The following is a 22,195-nucleotide window of genomic DNA, read 5'->3' on the forward strand; positions in this document are numbered from 1 at the left end:
TCCCACCAGAGGGATTAAATTGTGGAAGTTTTATCCGAAGAGCGAAAGTAATTCGTCATGTGAAACTTATACGCTCCAAAAAGAGTGAGAAAACAAATCAAGTAAACCCCAAGTTTACCTCTCTCACTCTCACTCACTCACTCACTCATTCACTCACTCACTCACTCACTCACTCACTCACTCACTCACTCACTCAGATGGTGTCCTCAGGAACACGACTCATGGCTACTGTGATCAATAGAATCTATCGTCTCCTGTCTCCTTCTGTCTCCAATTTGTGGCAGTCCCCGTGGCGTAGTGGTAAGACACTCGCCTGGTGTCTCGCTAAGCACTTTGTCCTGGGTTCGTATCCTGGTCGGGGAGGATTGACTGGGCGCCAATCCTTAACTGTAGCCTCTGGTTTACCCAACAGTAAAATGGGGTACCTGGTTGTTAAACGATTTGGCGGGTCGTATTCCGGGGAATATTAGTAGTAAGGGGCACTGAATGAGGGCTCGAACCTGCGCGGTGGGTGTTCCCAGACACACGCGCCCCCTAGTCAACCAGACCACGACATGGTCAAACCCCCCTCATCACGTGATAAAACCCCCCCATCACGTGATAAAACCCCCCTCATCACGTGATAAAACCCCCCTCATCACGTGATAAAAACCCCCCTCATCACGTGATAAAAACCCCCCTCATCACGTGATAAAAAACCCCCTCATCACGTGATAAAAACCCCCCTCATCACGTTATACAAACCCCTTCTCATCACGTGATAAAAACCCCTCTCATCACGTGATAAAAACCCCCTCTCATCACGTGATAAAAACCCCTCTCATCACGTGATAAAAACCCCCCCTCATCACGAGATAAAAACCCCCTCTCATCACGTGATAAAAACCCCTCTCATCATGTGATAAAAACCCCCCTCATCACGAGATAAAAACCCCCTCATCACGTGATAAAAACCCCCCTCATCACGTGATAAAAACCCCCCCTCATCACGTGATAAAAACCCCCTCTCATCACGTGATAAAAACCCCCTCTCATCACGTGGTAAAAACCCCCCCTCATCACGTGGTAAAAACCCCCCCTCATCACGTGATAAAAAACCCCCTCTCATCACGTGATAAAAACCCTCCTCATCACGTGATAAAAACCCCCCTCATCACGTGATACAAAACCCCCCTCATCACGTGATACAAAACCCCCCTCATCACGTGATAAAAAACCCCCTCATCACGTGATAAAACCCCCCTCATCACGTGATAACCCCCCCCCCTCATCACGTGATAAACCTCATATCATGGCTCCTACAGAAAGTCTCATTGACACGTATCAAATTAGTCAATATTATTGCTGTTACTGTTGATGAGACTTGTAATAATAATAATAATTCTAATAATACAGAAAGAAATCACATTAATATGATGGCGTAAGGGCGTGTGCTTGGAAGTGCCCAGTGTGTGAGGGTTCGACTCCTCATGGCTATAATAAAAATAATGATAAAAAAAATGATAAAATGTAGGGGGTAAACTATGTTAAAGATGGAAAAGGCAGAAATAGAAGCTAAAAACAAAGCAAGTAGAGGTAGAAGATGAAGTAGAGGTAGAAGCCTTTGATACTGTGGAGAGAGTCATTATAAGGGTAGATGCCCCTGGTACAGGCCAGGGAGGGGGGGGGGGGTCACCCCTAAGGAGGCTTAGCAGATAGGTTTTCAAAGGAAACAATAAGATAACATCAAGGGGGTGAAACCGGAGTGTGAGACCGTTGTAAGTGGTGAGCCCTGAGGGGCCCCCCCTGTTCTGGGACCCCTGTTGTAAGTGGAGGGCCCCATGTTCTGGGACCCCTGTTGTAAGTGGAGGGCCCTGGGGGGGCACCATGTCCTGGAACCCCTGTTGTAAGTGGAGGGCCCCTGAGGGGGGGGGGGCCGTTCTGGAACCCCTGTTGTAAGTGGAGGGCCCTGAGGGGGGGGGGGGCCGTTCTGGGACCCCTGTTGTAAGTGGAGGGCCCCATGTCCTGGAACCCCTGTTGTAAGTGGAGGGCCCTGGGGGCACCATGTTCCTGGGACCCCTGTTGTAAGTGGAGGGCCCCATGTCCTGGAACCCCTGTTGTAAGTGGAGGGCCCCATGTCCTGGAACCCCTGTTGTAAGTGGAGGGCTCTGGGGGCACCATGTCCTGGTACACTGATCTAGACTCAGGTTTGAACAGCAAGAGTAGCTGATTAGCAGATATAAAAACCGAGATGGGATATATATATATTCCCAAGACTCAATATCGATGCAAGACGATACAAGACTTTTAATTTGGAGGAAAGATTGGTAGATGTTGTTGAATGTTAATGAACTGAGAAAGAGATGCGTTTGCTTCATAATATAATAACCGGATATAAGTTTAACGTTGAAACTGCTAATTCTGAACTTGAAAACGATCTGGGAGTCATAATTAGAACGGAACTTAAAGAAAATGTCAGTATGTACATATCTGAAATAAGGCTAATTGAGCAGATTGTTGTCTAATGGTCTTCATCAATTTCATCTTGGACCTGTTTAGGCCCCCATTTGCATTGCACAGTGATCATTGCGGGCTCACCATAGTCCGTGCTACTTGGAACTTTTTTCCAGGTAGCAAATCTTAAACAACAACAATTGCATTGCACAGTTCTAGTTTGACCTGTTCACAGTTCATCAAGCTGGAGAATGGACGTAAATTTACTTGAATGTGTAAAGTGAAGATTGAAACAATTACTCCCAGGTCCTTAACAAAATCATCAACATTTAAGAGAGATTAAGAAAGCTTGATTTACAACCTCAGGAAGGGTGAGGCGGAAGAGATGCCATCTTGAGGTTATCTTGAGATGATTTCGGGGCTTTTTTTTTTTTTTTTTTTTTTTAGTGTCCCCGTGGCCCGGTCCTCGACCAGGCCTCCACCCCCAGGTGGGCAGCCCGTGACAGCTGACTAACTCCCAGGTACCTATTTACTGCTAGGTAACAGGGGCATTCAGGGTGAAAGAAACTTTGCCCATTTGTTTCTGCCTCGTGCGAGAATCGAACCCGCGCCACAGAATTACGAGTCCTGCGCGCTATCCACCAGGCTACGAGGCCCCTTGATCGAGGCCATGATCGAGGCCATGATCGAGGCATACAAATGAATGAAAGCGTATAACAGTGTGAGCTTTAATCGAATGTTCAAAATATAAACACAAACCAACGTGGAAATAATAGATACAAATTGGAGAATTTCGATTTGTTTCTGAACTTTACATTCAGAAAAATCCTAATGGTTTGGTCATAGGACCGAAGAATTACGGAACAAATTACCAGGATCCACAATAACCCCGATGGCCACTGGAGTGTTTCAAGTGTGAGTTAGACAATATATATATATATATATATATATATATATATATATATATATATATATATATATATATATATATATCTATATATATATATATATTACCATCTCTTTTAAGGGTCTGAGCAGGTGGTGGAGTGGGTTAAGGCGTACCTGTTATGCCAGTTGCTGGAAGGCTTCTGTGCTGGCTAGGGTTCGAGTCTCCTGGTGGGAAAGTGTTCTAAAGTTGTATACTTCACTCTCGTGTTTAGGAGAGTTGTGCCTTATATATATATATATATATATATATATATATATATATATATATATATATATATATATATATATATATATACACACACACACACACACAAGAGGTTCCTCATATGGATCAAGAGCTCCTGCAGTTTCCTGGATATTCATATATCCTTAGATATACCGCACGACTTGTTAGGCTTGGTTGGTTATAACGGGGGAATTATGACGTCACGGCGCGTCATAACACAACGTTGACAGACGTAAACACATTACCCAACTGTCCGCGACGTCACTGAAGATAGAGAGCAGTGTGGGGGTAAACTATTATACTGATACTGATGCAAAAAGAGAGAATGAGACTGAATAAGAGAGACAGAGAGAGAGATATAAGCGGGATGCAGAAATCTTAATACATTACTATACGCTTGTATTATTGCAATCACACGTACAGTTCACCTACGTTAGATCTAATTTAAAATCATATTTACATATAAATTAGGACAGAGGACGTACAAGCGTGACAATGTGAGAGCAACAATGGCGTGCACCAAGCCCGCGATCGAGCGTCTCTGAAGAGTTATATATAAACGCGGGCTGATAAACGAGCTGCAGAGGCTTGATTGATTGATTGATTGATAAAGATTAAGTCGCCCATGGGGTGGCACGGGCATGAATAGCCCATAATGAGGAGGGTTGCCAACCTTCCCTTCCCCCTCAACACCCCCCTTCATAGGGGGGTGTCGGCAACCCACAAGGGGGGGGAGGAAGGGTTATGGGGAGGGGTAATTTAATGGAAGGGAAACTTTGGCTGAGATTGGAAGGAAAGGAGATAAGGGAAAATACTGAGGGGAAGGGGGGGGGGGAGGAAAATATTTGAAATAAAAGGAAGGGTATGTAAGGAAAGGAAAAAAAGCAGAAAGCGATGGAAGAGAGAAGAGAGATGGGAAAGAAGGGCGGGAAGGATGGAGGAACTAGACACAGCGGAATGCACTAATGAAGACTGGTAAGCAATGAAGGGAGTTGTTTAGCCCAAGTAGCAGTGGTAAGAGTAGGTGGTGAGTGGTAGTGGTAGGGGGTAGTGGTAGGGGGTAGTGGTAGGGGGTAGTGGTAGGTGGTGAGTGGTAGGTGGTGAGTGGTAGGTGGTGAGTGGTAGGTGGTGAGTGGTAGGTAATGGTGGTAGGGGGTGGTGGTAGATGGTAGTGGTAGGGTGTAGTGGTAGGGGGTGAGTGGTAGGGGGTGGTGGTTGGTGGGCAGATGAAGTGGGGGGGGGGGAAGTGGAGTGATAGGTAGGGAAAAATGTAGGGTGGAACTTTAAATAGTGTGTATGGAACTAAAAATAAATGAGTGTGGGCGGAGGGGAGGTGGGGTGTGCAGGCGTGTATATATATATATATATATATATATATATATATATATATATATATATATATATATATATATATATAGTATACAACTATATAACAATATTTCAATAACTATAATGTTATACATAGGTAACATCAATGTTAACTATTTACAAACTCTCAAGTGGAGGTTTACCGAGAAATGTGGTTCACCTCTCGGTATATAGCCTACATTGACCAGACCACACACTAGAAGTTGAAGGGACGACGACGTTTCGGTCCGTCCTGGACCATTCTCAAGTCGATTGTCAAGTCACAATCGACTTGAGAATGGTCCAGGACGGACCGAAACGTCGTCGTCCCTTCAACTTCTAGTGTGTGTGGTCTGGTCAACATACTTCAGCCACGTTATTGTGACTCATCGCCTGCATATAGCCTACATATACCCTATTTTATACAGCCTTACCCGCGACTCACAGATACATCCTCTCACATAACACATATATAGTATTTTGACGTCAAAATCCACAACGACGAAAGTAATATATACTCAAAAAATCATACCTGCTCACAAAATTGATGTGACGTCCCGTTTTCTATTCGTGAGTCCTCGCCGAGGTTCGGTCCTGGAAATTAAATACATCATTTTAGTGATGTTGTAAATGCTGGATACGATAGGCTGGATTATAATGGGATTTTTAAATAAAAAAATGACTTCATTCACTCTGTGTGTTCGAATAGCAGATTGATTGATTGATGAAGATTAAGCCACCCAAGAGGTGGCACGGGCATGAATGGCCCGTAAGTGGTGGCCCTTTCGAGCCATTACCAGTATCAAAAGATGATACTGGAGATCTGTGGAGGCGCAACTGCACCCTGCGTGACGGGAGATGTCTCCCGGACCAAGTGGTGACCAAATGGACTCGAATAGCAACTCTCCGGTGCTCTAAATTACTCTCACGTGATCAAATTCAAGCAATTGAGCCTGTCCTCGTCAACAACGACCAGGCGCTTGTTACACCCATAGTTTATGGATAAACTTAACACGTAAATCACTACTGCTTACGTTATAACCTTCGGTGAACAACTCTTCATTCCCATTGTGTGTTTACATTCCACTTTCTCTAAATACCTTTCCACGTGGTTGAAATCCTCAAAAAAATGACCAAATTGAACCTTAACACTTTACCTAACCAAACCTAACTATATACCCTGGAAACACAAACCGAAACTGTCTCTATTTTCCGCTTGTTACAACTTGTAATAAAGTTGTTACATCTTAGCTTAACGTGTTTATGACGTATTAGAACGTTGTTACAACTTGCTATATTGGTTGTTATAACTGGTTAGGAGGTGTTAAAACTTGTTCGAACGTTGTACCAACGTCGTAGTTTCAGTGTGTGTTTGGCGGGTACACACTAAAATCCTAATAAAATAATATTAATTTTGAATAGAAAATACAAAATCTGAAAATATCTAGTACGTTTCATAGCCGAATGAGTCTCTGCTGTCGGCCGTAGCCTTGAGGACGGCCAAATGAATCAAATCACAAAACCCGAATTATTCCCCAAAATCCTTCGTTACAAGCTTGACAAAAAAGCTGGGAATATGACAGTTCTCTCTCTTACCTTGTCTGATGTTATGACGGCTGTGGGCCCCCCGTGTTCGCGGGGGGGGAGGTGTAGCTACACTCAACACGGTGTAAACAGATCACTCAAAACACTTAGAGAGACAGGAGAGCTGTGAACGCGCTTTATGGGAAAGTGTTCGGGGGTGTCGTGACGTCAATGTGGCTGCAGGGTAGCCTGTTCTTCATAAACAATGGTCAAATGATCGTCAATAAACTCGCCAAATCCCTCTGTTTCAATCCGTTCTCACACTAGACTGTTTAAAGCAGCGGCCGTCCCCCCCCCCAGACGCACTCATCAATTTTAACATACTGTGTATATTAAAAATTGGTTTCTTCTCATATATAAATTAATATTATTATACATAAAAATTCTTTGTATAGTTAGGTGTAGGTTAGGTTAGGTTAGGTGTAGGTTAGGTTAGGTGTTTAGGTTCTGTTAGTGATTAATTCTATTTGAAGTACGTGGGTGAAGCATTTATAGAATTGTGGTTCGAACAGAGGACGTGAGCGAAGTACTTGTTCCGGAAGTGTTCGGACGTCATCAGTAGTGTAAACCGCTTTTCATTCATAAACAATGGGGTCTTTGTATGCGAGGACGGGCTACCTGTTTACGCTTAACAAAATAAACACACACTTTACAAAAAACTCACAACTGATGACGTTCGAATTTCTCTCGTACAGCTTCGTTAACATCCGCGATTCGAATTCCACATAACTAAGTTCCTCACCGCGGTACTGCAAATATTTATATACAGTCCAGCCTCATCAACAAAGGCCAAATGGTCGTTCCATGCAGCCAACAAACCTCTTGTTTATGAACGAAAACCCCTTTTACACACGACTCACAACTGATGACGTTCGAAAATTTATGGAACAGTGCTTCGCTGACAACCTCTGATCGAATCGCAACTTTGTAAATGCTTCACCCACGTAGTATAGATATAAATAATTGCCAACAGAACCTAAACACCTAACCTAACGCCAAAATATGCTGATATATTTATATTTTGAATGAAAAGTATGTTAAAATTGATGAATGCGTCCTTGGGGGAGGGGAGGGGAGGAAGGTTTCCCAATGGATGAGCATAGCCTAATCAACTCGTCCCCCTCAACTAATAAGTCACGTTTTAGTAACCAACGTTACAAATGCAGCCTATTAAGAAGCATACCGGTTCTCAAAAAAAAAAAATATACATATATAGGTTTTCTTTGCCTCTGACTCGATAGGTTAAGTGGTGAGTTAAGTAGGGCGGAATTTCTTGAGTGAACAGGATGTAGTGATGGTAACACAGGAGGTGACTTGAGGTGCTGAGCTTGTGTGTCTGGTGGTGGGGGAGCGGATGTTAACAGTGTCTTGAGAAAACAAACCCTTAATTAAAGATCTTACCTCCCCCCCCATCCTTCTCTCTCTCTCTCTCTCTCTCTCTCTCTCTCTCCCTTGCTGACCTTCGGGGAGTGGGCAGTCAACTGACGCGTGCCTTATCCTACCTTAACCACAGCCCCGTTCCTGTGTCAGGTATGTCCACTACGGGCTCACCATAGCCCGTGCTACTTGGAACTTTTTGTTCCCAGTAGGCTCAACAGGGGGAAAAAATTGCTAAAATATATATTTAATTTTGTTTTGTTTTGGGGGGGGGGGTAGGTGTTTCCATAAATATTTTTTTGGATATAGAGGAGTATACTATATGAGTATATTCTCCAATATTCCATACTGTATACACAAGAATATAACCTGCAACATACTCTACAATACACCCTCCAGTGTATTCATTGCCATATCCACTGTACTCTCCATTATACCTTTCAATGTACGTTATACATTGCAATATACCATGTAGGACACCCTGCAGTATACCTTCTGTTATACTCGGTGACCGAGGCTGGAGTATACTGCAGGTCATGGTGCAGCTGCACCAGTCGCCCTCACCAGTCCTACCAATTATCTGCTCTGCCCTTGAGAGAGAGAGAGAGAGAGAGAGAGAGAGAGAGAGAGAGAGAGAGAGAGAGAGAGAGAGAGAGAGAGAGAGAGAGAGAGAGAGAGAGAGAGAGAGAGAGAGAGAGGCTGGATACCTCCAAGACCAACTGTATTGTTGCTCTGGACTTTACCAGATGCATTTGATCGCGTCTAGCATTCTTTATTAATACCGAAACTTCAATGGTTATCTTAGGCTCCGCTTTGTAGCTACTCAAAGACTACCTTCAAGAACGGAAGGTCCAAGCACACAAGGGGTAGTGTGCATGGTCCTCTGCTGTGGAATGTTTATTTCAACGAACTACGTCATCTCATTCCTCAAACTCAAGCCTATGCTGATGACTGGACTGTAAACCTTTACACATGGGAAAAGAAGAAATGCCTACTGCTACAAGGGTCATCAATCACTAACTTTCATCAATTTCTACCAGGTCACATTTGCGATTGAAAAAATCATAGGCAATGATGATGATAACTAGATTGCAAATTGGACAGACTTCTGTAATTGGGAGGCAAAACAACTTAGAGTTCAGAGATGAAACAGACATAATTGGGAAATGATGTTTGACTCTTTAATGGCAATAAAGAGCCACATGCATAGCCTAGTCCACAAAGTAGTCAGGAAACTTACAATCCTATGAAGCATCTCCCACCTTTCTTGACAGCAGCTAATGTTGACAAGGTCCTGTCTCATTTTACTGAGCAGCTCTGTCAATTCCTAGTTGCAAGAGGGTTGCAACCTCTTAGCTACTTTCACCTGTCCCATCACTACCACCATCATTATCAATTCCACTATCTCCCCTGCACACCACTTCCACCTGCACCACCACTACCACCACCCCCACTACCACCACCACCCCCACCATCTCCACCAACGGCAAGGCAGCATAGATTCAGAACGGAAAAACTCATACCTAACGAGCTTGATCGAATTCAGACAAGTCATACCAAAATACAACAGAAATATGATGGCAGGGGTAGACTGCATTTTCCTAGACTGTCAAGAGGCATCGTATCCGGTGCACAAGATGGGAAAGACAAGCTGGGATACCAGGCAAGACACAGAACCAGGCAAGGGAGTACCAGAAGGGGACATATCTGAGCTAATGGGACGTGAGGAGTGGGATCTTGGGATCACTGGTGCTCCTAGATGTATGTGAGTGGGATCTTGGGATCACTGGTGCTCCTAGATGTATGTGTGTGGGATCTTGGGATCACTGGTGCTCCTAGATGTATGTGAGTGGGATCTTGGGATCACTGGTGCTCCTAGATGTATGTGAGTGCGTTCCCCGAGTGAGCTGGGACGTGAGGAGTGGGATCTTGGGATCGCTGGTGCTCCTAGATGTGAGTGGGATCTTGGGATCGCTGGTGCTCCTAGATGTATGTGAGTGCGTTCCCCGAGTGAGCTCGTACATATCAATGTTTACCATTGACGTAAAGCGTAAGAGGAATGTAGGAACCTGGGAGGACTGCAGAGAGTCACAATAATGAGCTTCACAAACTCCAGGAGTGGGCAAAAAAAATTGGCTGCGCCAGATTAAACCCAATAAATGTAAGGCACTGAAGATGAAGAAGGGAGAAAGGAGACCAGGGGAGCCTCTACACCATGAAGGGGGTTATCTTGAGGTTATCTTGAGATGATTTCGGGGCTTTTTAGTGTCCCCGCGGCCCGGTCCTCGACCAGGCCTCCACCCCCAGGAAGCAGCCCGTGACAGCTGACTAACACCCAGGTACCTATTTTACTGCTAGGTAACAGGGGGCATAGGGTGAATGAAACTCTGCCCATTGTTTCTCGCCGGCGCCTGGGATCGAACCCAGGACCACAGGATCACAAGTCCAGCGTGCTGTCCGCTCGGCCGACCGGCTCCCTGCTTACTGAAATGTCAGCCAAATATCTGAACTTTGCACGCCTGTGATAGTCAACTTTCCACAGCACATCATATCGTGTGTGTTACTAAGCTGGAGGGTAGAGCCACGATCTCCCTTCATGCAGGTCGGCGTTCAATCCCCGACTCCTGCAACAAGTGGTTGGTCACCCATCCTTCTCCCTCCCCTCCCTCCGTCCCATCCCAAATCCTTATCCCCCCCCTCCCATATCCCTTCCAAGTGCTTATGGGCGTAATGACTTGTTAATTGCTCCTGGTAATTACTTTACCTTAGCTCATCGCAATTATACAATTATAATTACTTAGTTTAGAGATTCTTGTGGACTAGTTCTTCAACCCGCTGTTGATATATTCAATTGTGGATTTATTAAATCTTATCAAGACTGTAACTTGCTCTAAACGCTCTCCGCATCACTGGCTTTATGTAATGTTCTGTACCTACTTATTCGTTGCTGTATCTTGAATCTAATGAATATAATTTTTTATATAAATAAGATATTATAGTCTAAAATATTCTTATATTATTATTATTATTATTATTATTATTATTATTACTACACAGTAATCACACTAACGTGATTATCTCACTATCGATTTTCTCACTATCGATGAGAAAATCCGTAGGAGTCATAATCAGGGTTCGAACCTGTACGGACGGTGTTTCCCTCACACATACGTTTCTACCGACTAGACCACGACATGGTAATAAGCATAGCAACCTGGAGTTCTACAGGCTGCATGCACACTTTATCCTTATATACACCATGTCATGGTCTAGTCGGTAGAAGCGTGTGTTGGTACACCCTCCTCACAGGTTCGAAACCCTGATTATGACTCCTACGGATTTTCTCATTATTATAAATGAAGTTTGTGGTTCAGTTCCTAATCCCATTATATATACCTTTTCCACTACCGACCAGAGGATGGGTATGGGGTTATCTTGAGGTTATTTCGGGGCTTTAGTGTCCCCGCGGCCCGGTCCTCGACCAGGCCTCCACCCCCAGGAAACAGCCCGTGACAGCTGACTAACACCCAGGTACCTATTTTATTGCTAGGTAACAGGAGGCATAGGGTGAAAGAAACTCTGCCCATTGTTTCTCGCCGGCGCCTGGGATCGAACCCAGGACCACAGGATCACAAGTCCAGCGTGCTGTCCGCTCGGCCGACCGGCTCCCGGTGCATAATAAACGAACCAAACTACCTCGCGGCGCCCAGATCAACATTCCCAGTATTACCAAGACCAACATAAGACATTACACTCCACATTCCTCCCCTTCAATACACGACATTCCTCTATCCCTCCTCCCTCTCATTTTTCCCCCATCCCACACCCCCTCCTATTCGTCCCTATCCCTGTTCTCCAAGCCGCTTGCTGCCAAGTAACCAAACCCAGCATATCCTCCTCCAACCCTATCCCAGATCCATCCCATAAACCTTTCAATATACTCATTGTCCCCCTTATTGCGTTTGATAATACTCTGTTGAGCAGCAGAAACATCCATACTTCCTGCTAACTCACGTCTCAACCCCCCTCTGATCTTTCATGAACGTCTCTCAGATCTATCATCAACGTCTCAGATCTCTCATCAACGTCTCTCAGATCTCTCATCAACGTCTCTCAGATCTCTCATCAACGTCTCAGATCTCTCATCAACGTCTCTCAGATCTCTCATCAACGTCTCTCAGATCTCTCATCAACGTCTCAGATCTCTCATCAACGTCTCTCAGATCTCTCATCAACGTCTCAGATCTCTCATCAACGTCTCAGATCTCTCATCAACGTCTCTCAGATCTCTCATCAACGTCTCAGATCTCTCATCAACGTCTCAGATCTCTCATCAACGTCTCTCAGATCTCTCATCAACGTCTCTCAAATCTCTCATCAACGTCTCAGATCTCTCATCAACGTCTCTCAGATCTCTCATCAACGTCTCAGATCTCTCATCAACGTCTCAGATCTCTCATCAACGTCTCTCAGCTCTCTCATCAACGTTTCTCACATCTCTCATCAACGTCTCTCACATCTCTCATCAACGTCTCTCACATCTCTCATCACCGTCTCTCACATCTCTCATCAACGTCTCTCACATCTCTCATCAACGTCTTTCACATCTCTCATCAACGTCTCTCACATCTCTCATCAACGTCTCTCTCATCTCTCTCACAGGAGAAACATCCATACTTCCTTCTAACTCACGTCTCATCCCCTCTCAGCTCAACCCTCTCACATCTCTCCCCATTATTCCAATACAGGTAACCAGCCACAGCTACAGAATAATGGAACGTGAAAGGGAATTCAACAAAGAGTAACACAAATATAGATGGAATAGGTTTGTGTGACTGGAAATAGTCACACATGGAGAATCCAGATAATATTGCACTCACAGAAACGAAACTATTAGGTGTCATAGCACATATAACAGTGTTCTCTCCCCTGATAACGATATGTAGTTAGCAAGGAAGGAGGAAGGAATGGTCGTTGAATCGTCGCCCCAACGTCCAAATACGTCCTAAATACAGCCATGTGTGAGGGTACTTGCCTAGAGCACACACGAACTCACACTCACGCGCCCGAGAGTGCAAGTGTGCATCTCCACTACACACTCTCATGATCGCCGACCCCCCACGTGCTGAGGTCAGGTCATAGGGGTAAGCGGCAAGACGGGGACGGGACAGAAGAGGAAGGAGCGAGAGAGAGAGAGAGAGAGAGAGAGAGAGAGAGAGAGAGAGAGAGAGAGAGAGAGAGAGAGAGAGAGAGAGAGAGAGAGAGAGAGAGAGAGAGAGAGAGAGAGAGGGAGAGAGAGGAAAGAGTGCCATCCAGAAGATGCCGATCAATAAGGACTGGAGGAGGAAGGGGGGGGGGGGAAGGAAGATAACAATAGATATTAAATATGGAGATGGTAACGAGACACAGAAACATGGAAGGAGGTTTTGAGATAGAGACGTTGGTGGAGGGGTGGGGGTGTGACGCTGTAGGGGGGGTGACGCTGTAGGAGGGGGGGGGGGGTGACGCTGTAAGGGGGGGGGGGTGACGCTGTAAGGGGGAGGGGAGAAGGTGCACATGCTTGGAAGGTTGAAGTGATGAGAATATGGAGGGAGGAAGGGAGGGAGAGAGGGGGAGGGAGGGAGGAAGGGAGGGAAGGGAGGGAGGAAGGGAAGGGAGGGTGGGAGGGGTGGGGGAAGGGGGGGGGGCATTAGCAAGGTCACACCACCTGTACAGGTGTGATCTCTCTCTCTCTCTCTCTCTCTCTCTCTCTCTCTCTCTCTCTCTCTCTCTCTCTCTCTCTCTCTCTCTCACCGTGTCTACTTGTTGCTCCTGCCCTCCTCGACCCTCCACGACCCTCCACTTGCCCTCCCTCCGTCCCTCTCAAGGCAGCAATGTTTGATGTCGTCACGGGAGAAAGTCCCTCCAGCAGGTGTGGGAAAGTCCCTCCGGCAGGTGTGGGAAAGTCATGCTTGGTCCCCTGTAAGTGTGTACTCACCTAGTTGTGCTTGCGGGGGATGAGCTCTAGCTGTTTGGTCCCGCCTCTCAACCGTCACTCAACTGGTGTACAGGTTCCTGAGCCTACTGGGCTCCATCATATCTACATTTGAAATTGTATATGGAGTCTGCCTCCACCACATCACTTCCTAATGCATTCCATCTGTTAACTACTCTGACACTCAAAAAAGTTCTTTTTAATGTCTCTGTGGCTCATGTGGGTACTCAACTTCCATCTGTGTCCCCTTGTGCGTGCATGTACTACCCGTGTTAAATAATCTATCCTTATCTACCCCCTATCATTTCCTCTGAGAATTTTGTATATGGTGATTATGTCTCCCCGAGCTCTTCTGTCTTCCAGTGACGTGAGCTGCAGTTCACGCAGCCTTCAGTCATTTGTGGTGATGAAGCCACTTGAAGCCAAGTGGTGATTTAGTTACATATATTGGTCTTGGACCTAACTTCCTCCCAGTAAGCAGAGGCAAGGAGGCATGCCTTGTGAATCCGCTACCCCTACAGTAGGTAAACTTGGGATCAGGGTAAACTCGGGATACTCGGCTCAGGTTTGGTATATTGTCGGTTTCTTTACGGCCCATTTAACAGCCTGTCCCTCCCTGTGGCCTCCTTATCTGGGCAAGGACACAGGTATATTTGGCTCTTCTCTTTGTGGTTCTTCGTTCGGTTTCCAACAGTCGTAGAGCGCACGTCTGTGATGTTACACAGGTCAAAGGTCAACTCTAGGCCTTCCCTAAATGCCCTCCACAGCAGCTCTCCATCTCACCAACTGCCTATTTACTGCTAGGTGGAAAGAGACAACATATCAAATGAGTGCGGGTCGCTCCAAGCAACAGCCTAGTGGACCAAACTCTCACAAGTCAAGCCTGGCCTCGGGCCGGGCTTGGGGTGTAGAAGAACTCCCAGAACCCCATCAACCAGGTATCAACCAGTTGAACAAACGCTTCAGCCAGTCTTCAAGCGCTAGGATGTGAGGGGTCTGCAAGTTTCCTGGCCTCGGGCCGGGTTTGGGGAGTAGAAGAACTCCCAGAACCCCATCAACCAGGTATCAACCAGTTGAACAAACGCTTCAGCCAGTCTTCAAGCGCTAGGATGTGAGGGGTCTGCAAGTTTCCTGGCCTCGGGCCGGGCTTGGGGAGTAGAAGAACTCCCAGAACCCCATCAACCAGGTATCAACCAGTAGAACAAACGCTTCAGCCAGTCCTCAAGCGCTAGCATGTGAGGGGTTACAAGTTCCCTGGCCTCGGGCCGGGTTTGGGGAGTAGAAGAACTCCCAGAACCCCATCAACCAGGTATCAACCAGTAGAACAAACGCTTCAGCCAGTCCTCAAGCGCTAGGATGTGAGGGGCTACAAGTTCCCTGGCCTCGGGCCGGGTTTGGGGAGTAGAAGAACTCCCAGAACCCCATCAACCAGGTATCAACCAGTTGAACAAACGCTTCAGCCAGTCTTCAAGCGCTAGGATGTGAGGGGTCTGCAAGTTTCCTGGCCTCGGGCCGGGTTTGGGGAGTAGAAGAACTCCCAGAACCTCATCAACCAGGTATCAACCAGTAGAACAAACGCTTCAGCCAGTCCTCAAGCGCTAGGATGTGAGGGGCTGCAAGTTCGGCCTAACCCACTTGCCATACGGCCGAGGGCTCCACAGGGGCTGAGAGGGGGCTAAGGGAGGCAGGCTGAAGGGAGAAAATACAATGAATTAACGACAAGGAGCGAGATCGGGGGGTAAGAGGAGGGACTGCACGCTCCTATGGGAGGACTGGGGCTGGTGAGGGGGGTTGTGGAAAAGGGGAGGACTTGTGTTATGGGGGTAGGGCTGGCTGGGGAGGGGGGAGTAGTGATGGGGGGTAAGGTTAGTTGAGTTGTGATGGGGGGGTAGGGGGGATGTGGAAAAGGGGAGGACTTGTGTTATGGGGGTAGGGCTGGCTGGGGGGGGGAGTAGTGATGGGGGTAAGGTTGGTTGAGTTGTGATGGGGTAGTGGTATATACATGTACATATATGAAAATGTCTCATTGAATATGACCGCATATACTATATTTACTATCTTCTGGTTTAGGGCTTCTGTCCCTCTATTATTTTTGCATCAAGGGTTTAGTTGAAAGAGGAGTTCTCCAAACTCCATATATATATATATATATATATATATATATATATATATATATACATATATATATATATATATATATATATATATATATATATATATATATATATATGTATATATATATATATGTGAATATGCATACGTACACATATATAAATCAATAAATAATAATAAAATAAAGAGCCTTAAACAGAACAACATGTGTGGAAGCATCGGAGTGTGTATATATATGAATGCTACACAGTATTCATCTATAGACATCCATATATGGTGAAACACATGTGAAGAACCTCTCACACACTCACAGCTCCCTGACAAGAGGGAGCCAGCTTAGCTTAGCTGCCAACACCCACACATCGTGTCAGCAAGGCGGACAGCCCGCCTGCTTTCATACCTCTCACTGTATTTCCCACTTCTATACTTCCCTTCACCTATGCCTCTCCTTCCTCTTTACCCCCACCCCCTTCAAAAAAGGGGTAGTGGTGTGGGAGAGGAAGGGGGGGGGAAGTGCTGATAAGGGGTTGGGGGGGGGGGAGGAAGAGTGGTGATGAGAGTAACCCTGAACTCATCCTTTGAGTGGTAGTGGACCCCATACCCATCCTGTGGGTGGTAGTGGACCCCATACCCATCCTGTGAGTGGTAGTGGACCCCATACCCATCCTGTGGGTGGTAGTGGACCCCATACCCATCCTGTGAGTGGTAGTGGACCCCATACCCATCCTGTGGGTGGTAGTGGACCCCATACCCATCCTGTGAGTGGTAGTGGACCCCATACCCATCCTGTGAGTGGTAGTGGACCCCATACCCATCCTGTGGGTGGTAGTGGACCCCATACCCATCCTGTGAATGGTAGTGGACCCCATACCCATCCTGTGAGTGGTAGTGGACCCCATACCCATCCTGTGGGTGGTAGTGGACCCCATACCCATCCTGTGAGTGGTAGTGGACCCCATACCCATCCTGTGGGTGGTAGTGGACCCCATACCCATCCTGTGAGTGGTAGTGGACCCCATACCCATCCTGTGAGTGGTAGTGGACCCCATACCCATCCTGTGAGCACCTTAAACGCCTTTAAGTACACCTTAAACCCATCTTGTGAATGACAGTCAACCCCCTCCCCTCTCCCCCATGCTAATCCTATTAATAATATCTTGTACCCTTTCCGTGAAGGGGGGTAGAGGAACCCCCCTCCCCCATTTGCCCCATTTTGCAAACAGTCGCGCAGAACGTTACAGAGGCCAATAATGGGGGCTCAGAGGTTAATAATGGGGGCCCAGAGACCAATTATGGGGGCTCAGAGGTTAATAATGGGGGCTCAGAAACCAATAATGGGGGCTCAGAGGCCAATAATGGGGACCCAGAGACCAATAATGGGGGCCCAGAGACCAATAATGGGGGCCCAGAGACCAATAATGGGGGCCCAGAGACCAATAATGGGGGCCCAGAGACCAATAATGGGGGCTCAGAGACCAATAATGGGGGCTCAGAGACCAATAATGGGGGCTCAGAGACCAATAATGGGGGCTCAGAGACCAATAATGGGGGCTCAGAGACCAATAATGGGGGCTCAGAGACCAATAATGGGGGTTTAGAGGCCAATAATGGGGGCTCAGAGGCCAATAATGGGGGCTCAGAGACCAATAATGGGGGCTCAGAGACCAATAATGGGGGCTCAGAGACCAATAATGGGGGCTCAGAGACCAATAATGGGGGCTCAGAGACCAATAATGGGGGCTCAGAGACCAATAATGGGGGCTCAGAGACCATTAATGGGGGCTCAGAGGCCAATAATGGGGGCCCAAGACACTGAATCTCAATATTAACTTAACTGAGCCATTAAGTTTCAACATTAATGATCTTGTTGCAGAGGCAACATTAACAACATCAAAGATCTTTTCACACGAGGCCAGAATACCTAATGCATATTGCAAACTTTGAGCTTCGTTGAGAGACGTTGCGGAACACGGCTAGGAGAGCCGTTTGGGCTCACTCCATTGATCAGAACCATCGAATTAACAATCCTATTTCCAAACCAGTATTTACCCAGGTCTCTTGGGATAAATTTCTCTCTTTGAATGTAAATTCAAAGAAAAAGAGAATCAGATTTTGTGTGTATATACATACCAAAATAGACACACAGACAAAGACATGGACTGACAGAACCAGACATTTACAGACAGACAGGAAAAGACAGTTGGACAGGAGAACGCTGACAGCCTAAAGTAGACAGGTGTTGAATGGTGTGATATTCGTGGAGAAAGTCAGTTCAGTCCCCAAGGTGGCTGTCAGGTGCTCACTCCACACCTGTTCTGTTGCCAGCACACCTGTACTGTGGCCAGCACACCTGTACTGTGGCCACCATGCCCTAACATATGCACTATCGCCCCCCCCCCCCTCCAAACACCTGCTCACAGCATCCCAGAACACCACAGATAGTCTATGTAAACATATGCACTAATAATACCGTAGTCTCTCTCTCTCTCTCTCTCTCTCTCTCTCTCTCTCTCTCTCTCTCTCTCTCTCTCTCTCTCTCTCTCTTCTCTCTCTCTCTCTCTCTCTCTCTCTCTATCCCTCTCTCTCTCTCTCCCATTTGTCAGGCCCATCTATCCCAAGACCCTCAAACTGGTAACTTTCCCCCCCTCTCCCACACCCTCCCCCTTCCATTTGCCCTTGTCTCTTCCACCCATCGATTCCATCCCGCCCCTCTCAGAACACAGTTCATCCCCCCCCCCCCCCTTCTTTCCCTCCCTCTCCTCTCCCACCGCAAAATACAGGAAGCAGGTGGTGGTGGAAGGGGCGGGTGGAGGGTAGGAGGAAGGAGCTGGGAAAGAGACATGGGAAGGGGGGGGGGGAAGGGAAGGATCTGGGAAAGGAATGAGGAGAGGAATGGACAAGCTCCCAGGCCTGTATGACTTAATAGAGCTCCGGTGACTTAATAGAGTTCCAAGGTATCAGTCATTAAAGAGCTTACCCACTCACCACAGAGCTCTATCACCACCATAGAGCTCCCCCATCACCACCATAGAACTCCCTCCATCACCATCATAGAGCTCCCCCCATCACCACCATAGAGCTCCCCCGTCACCACCATAGAGCTCCCCCCATCACCACCATAGAGCTCCCCCATCACCACCACAGAGCTCCCCCCATCACCACCATAGAGCTCCCCATCACCACCATAGAGCTCCCCCCCATCACCACCATAGAGCTCTCCCCCATCACCACCACCATAGAGCTCCCTCCATCACCACCACAGAGGTCCTCCATCACCACCATAGAGCTCCCCCATCACCACCATAGAGCTCCCCCCATCACCACCATAGAGCTCCCCCGTCACCACCATAGAGCTCCCCCCTCACCACCATAGAGCTCCCCCATCACCACCATAGAGCTCCCCCATCACCACCATAGAGCTCCTCCATCACCACTACAGAGCTCTATCACCACCATAGAGCTCCCCCCATCACCACCATAGAGCTTCCCAGCGTACGTGACTATACGCACGGCGCTGGTGGAGGAGTGTCGCTTGGCGCGTCTCCTCTTGCCAAGCTCTTCCTCCTCCTTCCTCTTCCTCCTCTTTCCTCCTCTTTCTCCTCTTCTACTTTATTGCGGTTTCCTCCCTCTATAGTTTCACATTTCCCCAGACCCCCCCACCCCCCTGTTAGTCTATATTTATCTTTCTCTCTCTCTCTCTTCGTCTCCTTATCTTCTTTCTCTCTCTTCGTCTTCTTCTCTTCTCTCTTCGTTGTCCCTTTCGATTTACGCGTTCCCTTTATTGACATCTTTATCCTTTTCCTTGTTGTCTGTATTTGTTATCCTTTCTTTATTATTCTTCTTGGGTGTTTCCCTTCCTCTTTCTCTTTCATAACTTCCTTCCTGTTATCTTTTCACCCTCCTCTTCCTGTTTTTTCTCCCTCCCTTTTTCTTCATTACTTTAAATCCTTCCACCACTCTCACTCCACTCTCTCTCTCCACTCATGGATTCCTTTCCTTTCCTTTTCTTGCTTTCCCTTCTCCCCCTTTCCTCTCTCCCTCTCCTGCTGTGTGCCTCATTCTTGTCCTGTTTAATTTAGAATGAGATATTTTCTTTCCCATTCGTGTCACGGGAAAGAGCCTGTTCGCACGCACGCTCTCTCTCTCTCTCTCTCTCTCTCTCTCTCTCTCTCTCTCTCTCTCTCTCTCTCTCTCTCTCTTTCTCTCTTTCTCTCTTTCTCTGTCTGTCTGTCTGTCTGTCTGTCTGTCTGTCTGTCTGTCTGTCTGTCTGTCTGTCTGTCTGTTTGTCTCTCTCTCTCTCTCTCTCTCTCTCTCTCTCTCTCTCTCTCTCTCTCTCTCTCTCTCTCTCTCTCTCTCTCTCTCTCTCTTTAAGTGTGATTAGACACAGATCGTCGTGACACATAACAGAATGAAGTAGAAATTGCTAGGAGGCGGGGTCCAAGAGCCACATCTCCCTCACAATATAAACACTGAGAAACAAGTTACATATCTTCGCAACCGGCAGGAGGATGCAACTGCAAGCTTCTCAATCTGCGTTTCCCCATGAGGAAGATAGCATGCGTGTACACAACAGTGAGAACCTCATACACACACACATACATACACGACCGCGTGTATGTATGTATTACCGCGTGCGTCGGTAATAATCCCTAGGTGGCGCCGGGGAGAACCCCCCCCTCCTTCAACTCCCTCCCCCTCACCGTAGAATAACTCCCCCGACCCTCCCAAGTATATCCTCACGGGGAGGGGGGGAAAACGGCGGGAGACGGGGTAGGAATCTGCGCGTAAACAGAGATCAGCTGTTCATCCGGGACTCACGTCAGCTGATCCGGCCCGCGGCAGTGGTACCACAACAAGCCCGGGAATTTGCCCGCTCTCTGTACCACTTGCTCCCCGCCGGATGTGTACACATGTAATATAGATATACATAAAGGGTACATATTTACCCGAAGGGGAATGTGGGAGGGATAAATGAGAATAAATGAACGGGTTAAAGTAGCCGTAAAGACAATTATTATTACCGACCTCGAGGTGTGAGAGAGAGAGAGAGAGAGAGAGAGAGAGAGAGAGAGAGAGAGAGAGAGAGAGAGAGAGAGAGAGAGAGAGGAAGGGGGTCTGGCGTGAGGAGCAAGGGGCAAGGTTATCTTGAGGTTATCTTGAGATGATTTCGGGGCTTTAGTGTCCCCGCGGCCCGGTCCTCGATCAGGCCTCCACCCCCAGGAAGCAGCCCGTGACAGCTGAGTAACACCCAGGTACTTATTTTACTACTAGGTAACAGGGGCATAGGATGAAAGAAACTCTGCCCATTGTTTCTCGCCGGCGCCTGGGATCGAACCCAGGATCACCAGTCCAGCGTGCTGTCCGCTCGGCCGACCGGCTCCCCAGAATAACAGAAAAGGATAACAGAAAACTAGGCTAGGAGCGAAATGTGCAAATATAAACAGAATAACGGCAAGAAATTACGAAAATAACAGAGTTTCCACAGGCAATAACCACGCCAACCACAACACATAGACACATACACATACAAAAATACAAAGAATACATACAAACACATACAAAAATGGCAGTGAATGACCAATGTGACTAGATTGCGAAAGAGCGGAGGTGAACATAAAGGAAATGACAAGGAAATTGGCTAGAAACTAAATGCCAAAAAAGTCAAGAGTCACGTACAATGAGAGACGAGAAGTGTGACTGGCCCGTAAGGCAATAAGCCGGAGTACCTCAAGGACCGGTTCTGGGACGCATACTATTTCTCATTTATGTCAATAACCCGTAAGACACCGTCCACCATTTGGTCACCACTTCGTCCGGGAGACATCTCCCGTCACGCAGGGTGCAGTTGCGCCTCCACAGATCTCCAGTATCATCTTTTGATACTGGTAGTGGCTCGAAAGGGCCACCACTTACGGGCTATTCATGCCCGTGCCACCTCTTGGGTGGCTTAATCTTCATCAATCATCAACCCGTAAGAAGTGAGGCTTATAATGCCGGTGTTCGCTGACGATGTGACATTAGTACGAGTCTCATCGCCAGAAGGGTGTTATGAGCGACCTTATTAACTGCTAGTGTGACTCCGCTTAACTGCTAATGTGATATACAATAACAGTGTGACAAGGAACGCTTCGACAGCTCTCTCTCCACGCTGCTCTGCCATGTGAGAACCAGAGCCCAACCAATATAGCCTGATG

General features: G+C 47.1%; 2 protein-coding genes across 2 annotated transcripts in view; one reads left to right on the plus strand and one right to left on the minus strand.

The window, feature by feature from the left end:
- The window catches only part of LOC123774712 (uncharacterized), a 241,123-nt gene extending 234,387 nt beyond the window's left edge, over positions 1 to 6,736 (minus strand). Inside the window, exons 1-2 of the mRNA XM_069310761.1 lie at positions 6,551 to 6,736; positions 5,487 to 5,548 (exon numbers count right to left, since the gene is read on the minus strand). The gene's annotated coding sequence lies outside the window, so the exon portion shown is untranslated. The remainder of the gene's footprint in view (positions 1 to 5,486; positions 5,549 to 6,550) is intronic.
- Positions 6,737 to 9,552: 2,816 nt separating this feature from the next.
- On the plus strand, positions 9,553 to 17,817 carry LOC138355605 (uncharacterized). Its single transcript, XM_069310919.1, has 2 exons — positions 9,553 to 9,676; positions 17,225 to 17,817. Exons 1-2 carry the CDS (start codon positions 9,553 to 9,555, stop codon positions 17,815 to 17,817), a joined length of 717 nt encoding a protein of 238 aa, XP_069167020.1.
- Positions 17,818 to 22,195: the final 4,378 nt, after the last annotated feature.

This window comes from Procambarus clarkii, chromosome 68 (genome assembly GCF_040958095.1).
Source record: "Procambarus clarkii isolate CNS0578487 chromosome 68, FALCON_Pclarkii_2.0, whole genome shotgun sequence".
Classification (NCBI taxonomy): Eukaryota; Metazoa; Arthropoda; class Malacostraca; order Decapoda; family Cambaridae; genus Procambarus; species Procambarus clarkii.